Source organism: Aotus nancymaae, unplaced genomic scaffold (genome assembly GCF_030222135.1).
Source record: "Aotus nancymaae isolate 86718 unplaced genomic scaffold, 86718_ANA_hifiasm-v0.15.2.pri h1tg000063l, whole genome shotgun sequence".
Taxonomy (NCBI): domain Eukaryota; kingdom Metazoa; phylum Chordata; class Mammalia; order Primates; family Aotidae; genus Aotus; species Aotus nancymaae.
The window spans coordinates 1,094,893-1,107,533 of NW_026988477.1; the positions used below are offsets into that span (position 1 = coordinate 1,094,893).

Consider the following 12,641-nt stretch of genomic DNA (forward strand, 5'->3'; position numbering starts at 1 on the left):
TTTTATTTTTTATTTATTTATTTTTGAGATGGAGTCTTGCACTGTTGCCCAGGCTGGAGTGCAATGGAGCGATCTCGGCTCACTGCAACCTCCGCCTCCTGGGTTCACGCGGTTCTCCTATCTCAGCCTCCCGAGTAGCTGGGATTACAGGTGCACACCACACACTCGGCTAATATTTTTGTATTTTTAGTTAAGACGGGTTTCACCGTGTTGGCCAGAATGGTCTCTATCTCCTGACCTCGTGATCCACCCGCCTTGGCCTCCCACAGTGCCTGGCTAACCTTTGGTTTCAAAACAGCTTATGGTAACTTCTTTGTCTTTAATAAAAGATTTATCTTGGGGCCAGGCGCCGTGGCTCCTGTAATCCCAGCACTTTGGGAGGCCGAGGCAGGCAGATCACTTGAGGTCAGGAGTCCAAGATGAGCCTGACCAACTTGGTGAGACGCCGTCTCTACAAAAAAAAAAAAACAAAAAAAAACTAGCTGGGCGTGGTGGCACATGCCTGTAGTCCCAGCTACTCGGGAGGCTGAGGCAGGAGAATTCCTTGAACCCAGAAGGTGGAGGTTGCAGTGAACCAAGATCACACCCCTGAACTCCAGCCTGGGCGACAGAACAAGACTCTGGCACAAAAAAATAAAAAACCCTTGGGCGGGGCACAGTGACTCCTGCCTGGAGTAATCCTAGCACGCCAAGGTGGGCAGATCCCGTGAGCTCAGGAGTCCAGCCTGGGCAACATGGTGAAACCCCTATCTCTACAAAAAATGCAAAAATGAGTGTGGTATATAGTAGTGTGCGCCTGTGGTCCCAGCTACTCCGCCGGCTGAGGTGGGAGGATCACCTAAGCCCAGGAGGACGAGGCTGCAGTGAGCCATGATCGCACCACTGTTTCTCCAGCCTGGGAAACAGAGACCCAGTCTCAAAAAAAAAAGATTCCCCCTTTGCTTTAGCCCCCACCGCCCACATATGCCTACGGCCCACTGAGGCCTGCATACCCTCAATTGCAATCATCTGTCATTCTCGATTAAATGCGTTTGTTCTGGAGAGCCTGAGTTTCTCTTTAGATTGACACCACTCACTCTTGTCAAGTGCCTGCAGTGCCCCAAGCATCCCTCCCATGTGCTTAGCAGGGAGACGTTGGCATCTGGAGGCTGCAGGTGCAGGAGAACGAGTCTCCAGGCAATCAGAGCTGAGCATGCAGAAGCCAGCCCTGGAGAGCACCCGAGGCTCCTGTTGTCTCAGGCCCTCCGGCGACCTGGTGAAGAGTGGGATGGGAGCGCAAGGAATTCCTGGGCCCCCCAGGCTGTCTCGGCCTTCATCTGTGAACTCCTCGCCCCAAGAGGGCCCCCAGTGAGGCCAGCCCTGGGCCACAGCTGTGAACGCCTGACCCTTGTTCCCACTACCTGTGCACTAGCCAAAAACTGCACTTGCCAGGGTCTCAGTCAATCACAACACCTTTTGTTTACTGGAAACGTCCCAGCGACAGAACATGAAGATGCCAGCAACCATCTTACAAACTGTTACCTCATCAGTGGTTGCCCGGGGCCATGGGTGGTAGCGCTGTGTGCTGATGAGGGGCAGCAGAGGGAGACCTTTGTGGTGTGACTGGACTGCACTTGTGGGTGCACTGGACCGCACGTATTTGGACTTGGAACACCGCAGCAGTCTCGCGCTCCTGGATTTGACATTGTCCCATAGTCATGTGAGATGCCGTCACCAGGAATCTGGGTGGAGAATACTCAGGACCTCTCTGGGCTTTCTTTGCAACCCTACATGAAGGTATGGTTATTCGAAAATGTCAAATAAGAGAGGGCCAGGTGCAGTGGCTCACGCCTGTAGTCCCAGCACTTTGGGAGGCCGAGGTGGGCTGATCACGAGGTCAGGAGTTTGAGACTCAGCCTGGCCAATATGGTGAAACCCCATCTCTACTAAAAATACAAAAATTAGCTGGGCACGGTGGCAGGCACCTATAATCCCAGCTGCTTGGGAGGCTGAGGCAGGAGAATTGCTTGAACCTGGGAGGCGGAGGTTGCAGTGAGCTGAGGTCACACCACTGCACTCCAGCCTGGGCAACAAGAGTGAAATTCCGTCTCAAATAAATTTAGCCGGGCACGGTGGTAGGCACCTGTAATCTCAGCTGCTTGGGAGGCTGAGGCATGAGCATCAGTTATCTGGGAGGCAGAGGTTGCAGTGAGCTGAGACAGCACACTGCACTCTAGCCTGGATGACAGAGTAAGACTGTCTCAAAAAAACAAAAAAAAACCTTCTCACAGTGAACTGTGCTTGTGTGGAAAGAGGCTGCATCCCTGTTCCAGTCATGGCCGTTGAGGAGCCGCTATGAGAAGGGCCCTAAGGCACTGCGTGGTTTGCAGCAGGAAGGGCAGAGCCAGGGAGGGGGAAGCAGACCTCATCCTCTGGGCTTTGGTTTCAAAAATAACAAGGTGTGGGCCTGGGCCTGCTGCCTGCCCAGGTCTGGGCGCCTCCACTCAGCCACTGTCCTCCCAGGGCCCCTAAATCTGGAAGGCTGCATCTGAACCTGCCCTTCCCAACACCCTCCCCTGAGAAACCAATGGGGATAAGCAGGGGCCTTCCACTGGGGGCGGCGGTTTGTGAGGTGGGGCTGAGGATGATTCAGCAGCAGGTTGCACGGCATAGCCCTCTCCATGCCAGCAGGGACAGGGAGGTGCCAGTCTCATCTCCCTGGAGATGAGAAAGCAGGAGAGAATCACCAGGGAAGAACCCAGGGCCGCTGGCTTGTCCCAGCCATGCATGAGTGCAGGGAGGGGCCGAGGCACTGAATAGGGAGGCTGTGGCCTCACTCGGAGAGCGGGGCAGCCTGAGCACCAAGATCCATCGGAAGCAGCAGCTGGGACGAGGGCTGGCGCTTCTGACTCGTGAAATCCCGGATTAGTCAACAGCCATCACGGAGGCCGCCAGCGTTGATCCCACTGGTTCTCGGGGAAGCACAGAAAACTCATCGGCCTAAAGTGACCGTGGATGAGGCTGAGCGGCGGCAGCCTTGGGGATAAATGGGGAGAAGCCGGGAGTGCTGGCTGCAGGCTCAGGTGTCCGGGCCGAGCTTCTCAGAGCCGCCTGGATCACGGGTATCAGGCCCTTTCTGTGGCCTTGCTGGGCACTCAGGTGTGTGGGTGGGACGCCCCAGCCTCGCCCCCATTACTGGTTCAGCTGCTGAGGAGGAGGGGCAGCCCTTGGGTGGGCGGAGTCGTCCCCTCGCTCTGGTTCTGCATCTGTAGCCTGCAGAAGCACGTCCAGCGTAGCTTATGCGGCTTCTAGTGCTCGGCTGGGTGCGGGGATCCACAGGGCTGGCTCCCAGAAGGACATGTTCCTGTTCTTCCCAAATGACACCATGCCTCCCTCAGGCCCCAACCCAAAGCCTCCTCTCAGCCCCATTTTCCCAGGTCCCAAGTCCCTCTGCCTCTCGGCTGGACCCCACAGCTGGGAATGGAGCCACAGAGCCCAGCAGGCAGCACCACTTGTGTGCAGAGGCGGTAGGAGAGCGCCTGCCCTCGTGGAGGGGACCAGGATGTTTCATCCTGTGTTCTGCAGGCTGGAAGCAGGTGGCAGCCTGCTGTCCCACCAGAGCCCAGGCCGGGGCCGTAGCCCCCAGCTCCAGGACCCGGGGTTGGCAGGCCTGGCAGGGTCAGGGCTCCTGTGGCCGCAGCTTCCTGGCCTGGTCCTCATCCAAGATGAGCGGGGACTGGAACTCCCGGCCTTGCAGGTACACTTCTAAACCCTGAAGACAAGCAGGCCACGACGGTCAAGGGCCCACCTTTCGGCAGGCCACAGCCCCTCTGGCCACCCCAAGGAGCCACAGTCCCCAGGCACGATCCCAGGTCTGCCTAGAGTCAGGGAGGGGTGGGGACAGAAAAGCTTCCAGGGCCAGGAGCAGATGCACACTGCAGGACACCCGAGACCCCACTCAAGACCCTAGGCCAGCAGGAGACCCTCCTGTCAAGCTCAGGCCTGACTTGAGCAGAGAAAGGGGCAAAGGTGACCGTGGTCAGGGAGGTAGCAGAGGCCGGCATCTTCCCGCCGCAAGGCCCCACCGAGGCCTGACCGGCCCCACACTGGGCACAGGCCAGGGTCGTCTCATCCCCAGGACCTGCAAAGGCCTCTGGACGCCTCACCCCACCTCACCCCATATCCTGGAAGGTCTTCTGCAACTTTAAACCACTGACCCCATTGGTAAAGTGAGATAGAGCTGTGCCATCTCCACCCAAGCCGTCACCTCTCCCCAGATGGTATTCCAAACCTGACTCCAGAAGAGCCCAGACAGGGATGGGCAGCTCTCACCTCTCCAGAGTAAGACACCAAGGGCGATATCTCACAGATGGCCGGAGGGTCTCCATTTGGGGGTGAGCTAGGGAAAGCCCACTTGTCAGTATCTCCTCGCAGCTGGCCGGGGCCCTCCCCACCGCCCCCCACCGCACAGAAGCCTGAGCACACACCTCACTCCCCGAAGCCCCTTTCTCAGCAAGCTCGTCTTCCTCTGGACACCCCAAACCCTGAGCACACATCCCACTGCCCAGTGACAGGACCCAATCTGGGGGAGAAAGCACCCCCACAGGCCTCCCATGCAGGGCCTAGGCAGATGTAGGGGTGGCCCTAGAAAATCAGGGAGACGGAAGCCCAACGTCCTTTTCTCTCCCAGACCTGATATCAAACTGTCCTGCTACTTTCTGAATTCATGCCCAGGGTACAATGTTAGTTGGGTGATAGATACCCTAAAAGCCCTGCTTTGACCGCCGTGCAATCTATATGCATGTAGCAAAATTGCATGCGTACTCCACACGTTTGTACAAATAAGAAAAATAAAAACAGAAAAATAGCCGGGGCGCACTGGTTTATGCCTGTAATCCCGGCACTTTGGAAGGCCGAGGCAGGCAGATCCCAAGGTCAGGAGGTCGAGACCAGCCTGACCAACATGGTGAAACCCCGTCTCTACTAAAAAAAAAAACACAAAAATTAGCTGGGCGTGGTGGCGGGTGCCTTGTAGTCCCAGCTACTTGGGAGGCTGGTGTCAGAGAATCGCTTGAACCCGGGAGGCGGAGGTTGCAGTGAGCTGAGATCGCGCCACTGCACTCCAGCCTGATGACAAAGTGAGACCATCTCAAAAAAAAAAAAAAAAAAAGGCAAATCTAAGTAAGCTTTTATAAACAAATCAAAAGCTTGTGGGTGAATTGGGGAGTTGGGGAGCCCCCTGCTTCCCTCAGAGCTCTGAGCAGAACTTGAAGGGTCAGGCCAGGAGGCTGTGCCAATGGTCACCATGTGATCTGGGGTGGTGCCAGGACAGAAGACCCCTCCCCAGCATGGCCGTGGCAGAGCCAGCAGGGGCCCAGAGCTGAACCCTCCCCTTCTGGCCATAGCTACCCCAGGGCCACACTCACCAGGGAAGCTCTGGGAGCCAGGCCCCACGTGCATCCAGGAAGCGGGCCCCGGCCCGCAGGGCCCACCGGTAGTGCTGGGCGAGAAGGGCCCGGCGGGCGGTACAGGGGCTGTCCCTGTCGGCCGAGTCTGCGTTCTTCAGCGGGGAAAACTCCTCCTCCCGTAACACTTCAAAGGCAACAAAGTTCCTGGTGGAGAAAGGGCTGGTCACCTACGCCCCAGCCCAGAGGCCCCAATCTGGGCAGGTGAGGGCTGGGCTGGGTTTCCAGTAGCGGAGTGAGGGTCTGGTCCCATGGGCAGCAAGTCTAGGCAGGAGCCCCAGCAGGTACTGCAACTTTAAGCCACCGACCCCATTGATAAACCGAGGTAGAGCTGTGCCATCTCCACCCAAGCAGCCACCTCTCTCCAGATGGCATTCCAAACCTGACTCCAGAAAATGGAAGGACCTGGGCCCTCCATTTCCAGCAGCCAAAAGCCCAGACCCTGGGACCCCTGTCGTGAGAGCCAAAAGCCCTCCCAGTTGCCCTGGCAACCTGGCCAGAGACAGCTCCTAACTTTGGGTGGGGACAGCGGGTCCTCCTGGATCCACAGCCCCAGGGCTCCAGCTGCCCCAGAGGCTCCCTATGCCCCAATCCTGGGGGCTGCTAACCCTCAGGGGTCTTCTCCCCAGACCTGCTCACGGTCCCCTTGGCTCCCCCTCCCCAGGCCTCCACTTCCCTGCCTAGCTGGGCCTCACTTCCCACTACTGACTCAGCGAACTGCAGCGCGTCAAACACAAACTTCTCCATCTTTATCCCGTTCGGTTTCAGCGGCTTTACCAGATTCCCCTCCTCGTCCACGTACGGGACCTTCTTCACAGCCACGTGTGGCTTCAGCAAAGGCTCAAACTCCCTGGGGCACGGGAGGGCAGAGGGGAAGAAACAGATCAGATAGGGCTCCGCTGAGGGCTCCGTCCCCATTTCTGAGCACACCCAGCCGGGTGAGACAGGATGGCTGCAGGGACAGTACACCGCACAGATGCAGCAGAGTGGAGCCGGATCTCCAGGGAGGAGCGGGCACAGGTCTCCGCCCTGCGGCCCTGTGCCACATCCCTGCGCAGGCAAACAGAAACCGGCAGGCCCTGGGGCAGAGGTAGCGCCATGGGCACGGGGGCAGTTCCTCCAGCACCTCTGCCTGTGCAAGACTGGGATCCCTTCTCCCTTCAGCCGCGCCTGACCACAGCCGCTGTGGCCCAGGGCACGCAGCTCACCGGGACCCCGCGGGTCCCTGGTCAGCGCAGGCAGCTCCGGCCGGCACTCCGTGACCACCTGCTGCCACACACCTGGTGACGGCCTGAAGGAAGCCTCGGGTGAAGAAGTGGTTGCAGATGTTGCCTGCGTTGTAGAGCAGGCCCCCGTCGGAGGCACGCAGCTGTGCGGTCTCAGGACTGATCTCGCTGTACTCCACCACCTGGGGGACGCCGTCCACCTGGCACACCACGCCCACCGGCTCCTCGGGGTAGGCCTTTTCCACCACCTGCAGCCGAGACCAGGGATGGGCTCCGGGGGCGGGGCTGAGGGCGGGGCTTCGCGGGGGCGGGGCCAGCGTCGGGGGCGGGGCGGGGCGCGGCGCAGGTGGTCGCTGACCTTGGCCCCACAGTCCGCACCCTGCAGCACACAGAAGCCGATGAAGACGGGGTCTGCCAGCCGCACCAGGATGTTGTCCACACAGTACACGTGCACAAACTCCACTCCCCGGCGCTCCATGTCCTCCAGGATCTTGTGGTCCTCCAGCGCGCAGTAAAGGCCCCCGTTGCCGTCTGCAGACGGAGAAGGGAACCGGCCTCGCGAGGGCTCCCCCCAGGGCTCACTCTGCGGGTCTAGGACGCGCCGGAGGCGGGGGAAGCCCCGGCCCTGTGCCTGAGGCACCCTAGTCCTTAACCAGACGGCCCTGTGGTTGTACCACGTGACAAACGGGGGATCAAGGCCCAAAGAAGGAGGCGCCTAACCCGGGACCGCACAGCCTCGGGGCGGCCGCGAACCCGGGCACGTGGACCCCCCACTCCCAGCTCTGGTCTGGGAGGTCCCTCCCGTGTCAGGAACGGGCCGCACCTGGGGCCATGGCAACTTTGTCTTTGCGCTCCAGGATAACTTTGCCATCAAAGGTCACGGCAGGCAGCAGGCGCTGCTCAAACATGACCACGTTGGCGGGGTCCAGGTGGAAGAAGTTGTGCTCGCTGAAGAACTCTGCGGTGGGCCCCAGCGTGAACTCGCTGGTCATGACGTACCTGCGAGGGAGGCGCGGTGAGCCGGCCGCGAGCTGGCATCGGGGGCCGGGGTCCAGCGTCCAGGTGGGGCCGGGGCCAGGCCGCATTTTGGTGCGACGCTGGGTTATGTCCCGTGTCCCGGGCTGTGCCGGGGTTGGGGCTCGCGTCTGGAGCGGGTGGGGAAAAGGGGCGCGTGGGCAGGGGTCCCTCCGGGCTGAGGCAGGGCAGGGAGGACACACCAGGGCACGGTGCAGCGGGTCCCGTGGCGCTCACCCGCCAGCTGCTCCACCCGCCGGATCCGCTCCGCCTGCAGCTGGTACAGGGTCTTCCGGCTGGGCAGCCCCACGCGGTACATGCCCTTAGGGTAGGTCACGCCCAGGCGAGTGCCCTGCCCGCCCGCCAGCAGCAGGACGGCCACCTTGTTCAGGGCGATCTGGCGGAAACCTGGGGGTACGCGCGCGGTGAAGGGACGGCCGGACCCGCCCACCCTTCCGCTTTAGGGCGAGCCAACCCTGGGGCCGGGGCTCGGGGACTCCGGGGCAGGACGCGTGAGGCGGGACCCGTCTCAAAGTAGCAGGGGGAGCTCCACCTCCCCGCGCGCGGCCTCGGCTCCCACTCCCTCCGTGGGGCCTCCGCCCCTCCTACCTTCCTCCTCCCAGCGCCGCCGCGTCTTGGGGTCGCTGCGGCTGGCGCTGCCCAGGCGCTCGGGGGGCAGGGGCCGCAGGCGCGCGGCCAGGCCAGGCGGCGGGCCGGGGGGGCGCGCACAGGCCTCGGCCGCCCTCCGGCAGTGCTCGCGCAGCGCCTCGGACTCCAGGGGCGCCAGCTCCGCCAGCAGCGCGGCTCGCGGTTCGGGCGCCAGCTCGGCCCAGAAGCGCAGGAGGTGCTCCTGGCCAGCGCGCTGCAGCCGGGCGCGCACGTCTCGCTCCGAGGCCATGTCGCTGCCGCCGTCGGTCCAGTCGGCACTCGTGACTCGCGCCACTGACCAGCGTCACGGGACCGGGCGGGCGGTGCTGACGCCCCTCGGGGCGGGTCCGGGGCGCCCCGCCTCGACCCCACCCCGCGCCCGGCCCCGAAGCCCGCCCACCCCCGCTCGGGGCCCCGGACTCTGTCCGGGTTCTCTCTGACCCCGCCCTGTTCACGCCCCCAGCCCCCCGCGTCCGAGACTGGAGTCCCGGCCCAGTCCCCTCGCTCCAGCCTGTCCCCCGTCCCTCTCCGTCCCCCGGACCCGCTCCGGTGTCTCGCCCTGGCCTCGTCCCTCGAGCTCCCGTCCCCGTTCCTGCCCTGCTCCAGGCCCCGAGCCCGTCCCGCCCCGTCCACTCCGCGCCCCGCCCCGAGGGATCCCAGGACCCTCAGGAGTGGGCGGAGGAACCGACCATGGGGCTAAGGGAGGAAGGGGTCCCGGGGCGCCCCGCGGGGGAAAGCTAAGTTCTGTCCCAGCACAGGCTTTGAACCTGAGCGTGGCGTGGCCACCTTTGCGCTAACCGAGACGCGGGCAGAGACCACCGGCCAGGGTGCATTGAACAGGCCTGGGCTACGGCTGAGCTGTTGGGAGGGTGGAGCCAGACCGGGTGACGGGATGTCAGCATGGCGCCTGCAGGAAGCCACCCCGCGGCTTGGGGCTCCGTCCCGCCCACCCCTCCACCTTCCCACTGCCAGGCGCCCGGAACCCTCCGCAGCCCACGGCCTACATTGTTATTTTACTATCAGGTTTTAAAATATCTTGCTTGTGTCTGGGCGCGGTGGCTCACCCCTGCAATCCCAGCACTTTGGGAGGCCGAGGTGAGAGGATCTCCTGAGGTCAGGAGTTCAAGACCAGAGTGGCCAATGTGGTGAAACCTGTCTCTACTAAAAATACAAAAAATAGCCGGGCGTGGTGGTGTGTGTCTGTGATCCCAGCTACTCGGGAGGCTGAGGCAGGAGAATCGAATCGCTTGAACTCGGGAGGCGGAGGTTGCAGTGAGCCGAAATCGCGCCACTGCATGCCAGCCTGGCGCCTGGTGACAGTGTGAGACTCTGTCTCAAAGTAAATAAATAAGTAAATAAATAAATAAATAAATAAAATTACAATATTTTGCTAGTGAAAAACATGAAAGCGGCTGGGCGCAGTGGCTCACGCCTGTAATCCCAGCACTTTGGAAGGCGAAGGCGGGTGGATCACCTGAGGTCAGGAGTTTGAGACCAGCCTGACCAACAGGAGAAACCCTGTCTCTACTGAAAACACAAAAAAATTAGCTAGGTGTGGTGGCGCATAACTGTAATCCCAGCTGCTCGGGAGGCTGAGGCAGGAGAATCGCTTGAACCCAGGTGGCGGAAGTTTCATTGAGCTGAGATTGCCCCATTGCACTCCAGCCTGGACAACAAGAGCAAAACTCCATCTCCCCAAAAAAAAGAAAAAGAAAAATATGAAAGGGTAGTTTCTGCAAATTGGGCACAAAACTTTCTCCTAGAAACTGGTTATAGTAAGTCTAAAAGTCATACATGTGACTGCTTAAAAGAATCGAAATGGTGGCCAGGAGCAGTGGCTCGTGCCTATAATCCCAGCACTCTGGGAGGCTGAGGCAGGATGGTCGTTTGAGCCCAGGAGTTCGAGAGCAGACTGGGCAAGATGGTGGTACCTGATCTCCACTAAAAACACAAAAATTAGCCCGATGTGGTGGCGTTCACCTGTAGTCCCAGCTACTCGGGAGGATGAGGCACAAGAATCACTTGAACCTGGGAGGCAGAGGTTATAGTGAGCTGAGATGGCGCCACTGCACTCCAGACTGGGTGACAGAGCGAAACTCTGTCTAAAAGGAAAAATTAAGGCCGGGCGCGGTGGCTCACGCCTGTGATCCCAGCACTTTGGGAGGCTGAGGCGGGCGATCGCCTGAGGTTGGAAGTTGGAGACCAGCATGGAGAAACCCCGTCTCTACTAAAAATACAGAATTAGCCGGGCATGGTGGCGCGTGCCTGTAATCCCAGCTACTCGAGAGGCTGAGGCAGGAGAATTACTTAAACCCGGGAGGCGGAGGTTGCGATGAGTGGAGATCGTGCCATTGAAACTCTGTCTCAAAAAATATGCATATACAAATTATGCTGTTAAAGGGAAGCGGTCCCGATCCAGACCCCAAGAGGGGGTTCTTGGATCTCACACAAGGAAGAATTCAGGGCGAGCCCAGAGAGAGAAGTGAAGACAAGTCATTAGGAAGGTTAAGAATAAGGAATGGCTACCGTGTAGACAGAGCGGCCCTGAGGGCTGCCGGTTGCCCATTTTTATGTTGTTTTGCTGACGTGCTAAACAAGGGGGTGGATTAGTCATGCCTCCACGCTGCAGACCGCAGAGGGTAACTTCCTGGCGTGGCCGTGGCGTCTGTAAACCGTCGTGGCGCTGGTGGGGTGTAGCAGTGAGGACGGCCAGAGGTCACTGCCGACGCCACGCTGGCTTTGGTGGGACTCGGTCGGCTTCTTTGCCGCAGCCGGTTTTATCAGCAAGGTCTTTGTGACCTGTGTCTTCTGCCACCCTCCGGTCTCATCCTGTGACTTAGGATGCCTTCACCATCCGGGAGTGCCGCCCAGCTGGTCTCAGCCTTACTTTCCCCAGCTCCCATTCGAGATGGAGCTGCTGTGGCTCACACACCCCTGACGGTGATCTGGGACCCAGATGAAAACTCACACCTGCCTCATGTGGCCCTGCTGACCCCTCAGGCAGCGCGTCTCCAGGCAGGCGGGTTCTGCCCTCCCTCCACACACGTGCCCTCACTGGGTCAGGAAGGGGCTTCACCGGGGCAAGGCCCAAATGCATTCTCCTGGACCCGCATGGAGTTGCTTTCCCAGCGTGGGCTTGGGCCTGCATCAGGGTCTGCATTTCCTGTTCCTCCCTCCTGGACCGCTCGTCCCCAGAGAAACGCCTGGCTGAATGCCGGCTTCGTCAGGTCTCAGCTGCCCAGGCTGTGCCCGCTCAGCGAGCACCCTTCTGTCCTCCGTGGCAGGCTGCCTTTCTGCATTCTCTGCTGCCTATCGCCCCCATGAGAAGTGAACCCAGGAAGGCAGGGTGGGTGTTGTTTGGTTTTTTTTTTTTTTGAGATGGAGTCTCACTCTGTCACCAGGCTGGAGTGTAGTGGCAGGATCTCTGCTCATTGCAACCTCCGCCCCCCAGGTTCAAGTGATTCTCCTGCCTCAGCCTCCTGAGTAGCTGGGATTACAGGCACCTGCCACCAGGCCCAGCTAATTTTTTGTATTTTCAGTAGAGATGGGGTTTCACTACGTTGGCCAGGCTGGTCTCAAACTCCTGACCCCATGATTCGCCCACCTCGGCCGCCCAAAGTGCTGGGATTACAGGTGTGAGCCGCTGCACCCGGCCGAGACAGAGCGTTGTTTAAGCCGCTGCTCTGCCCCCATCACCTCAGATCAATGCAGCACACAGTAGGCACTCAGTCAAAGTTTGTTGACTGAACAAACGAGTGTTGAACGCAAGCCTGCACTGTGACTGGGCAACAGCAAATGTCCAGGGAGTACCTGCTGAATGAATGAATGAACGAATGAATGAAGAAAGGGAGGAACGGTCTGTTCTCCTCCAGTAGTTTGCGGTGGGTGAAGATCAGCAGGTGGACGTTGGAGCTGGAGGGTAGGCATGGCACACCCGGAATCAGGTGAGCAGCACGGGCTCCACGCCCAGGCCAGAGTGCAAGGGAACGCTTATCACCCCTGCAGGGCTGGGCAGCAGAGGAGGCACAGGTCTCTTGGAGGCAGGTGTCAGGACGTGAACCCTGGGCCCTCTAGGTCAGGTGATTCGAATCCCACCTCAAGGTGTGGGTTGGGCTGTAATAGAGTTTGGAAAATCAAGGTTTGTGCAGCCGGAGGCACCGCGTTGCCAGAAGGGGAGGAGCGACCCTACCCAGGCAGACGGGTGGAGTGCCTGCAAGGCTGAGGTGGGCGGTGGCCTCCTGGACCACCTTGTGGCCAGGCAGTTGTCTTCCCAAGGGGCTCAGACGCCCGGAGTGCAGACGGGGAGCCC

General features: G+C 60.3%; 1 protein-coding gene across 1 annotated transcript; it reads right to left on the bottom strand.

Annotated features, from left to right (window-relative positions):
• Positions 1–1,433: 1,433 nt before the first annotated feature.
• Positions 1,434–8,087, bottom strand: UAP1L1 (UDP-N-acetylglucosamine pyrophosphorylase 1 like 1). The gene is made up of 8 exons (XM_012445220.3): positions 7,888–8,087; positions 7,494–7,669; positions 7,029–7,201; positions 6,725–6,918; positions 6,154–6,294; positions 5,406–5,591; positions 4,312–4,378; positions 1,434–3,751 (listed from the first exon to the last, which is right to left on the bottom strand). Exons 1-8 carry the CDS (start codon positions 8,001–8,003, stop codon positions 3,659–3,661), a joined length of 1,146 nt encoding a protein of 381 aa, XP_012300643.1. The 5' UTR covers positions 8,004–8,087; the 3' UTR covers positions 1,434–3,658.
• Between the last annotated feature and the right edge of the window lie 4,554 nt (positions 8,088–12,641).

Coding starts and splice junctions, on each gene's coding strand:
- UAP1L1 (XM_012445220.3), bottom strand. CDS start 8,003: ATGTACCGCGTGGGGCTGCCCAGCCGGAAGACCCTGTACCAGCTGCAG. Junction 5,592..6,153: donor GACGCGCTGCAGTTCGCTGA/GTCAGTAGTGGG, acceptor TTTCTCCACCAG/GAACTTTGTTGCCTTTGAAG. Junction 3,752..4,311: donor TGGTGTCTTACTCTGGAGAG/GTGAGAGCTGCC, acceptor GCTTGTCTTCAG/GGTTTAGAAGTGTACCTGCA.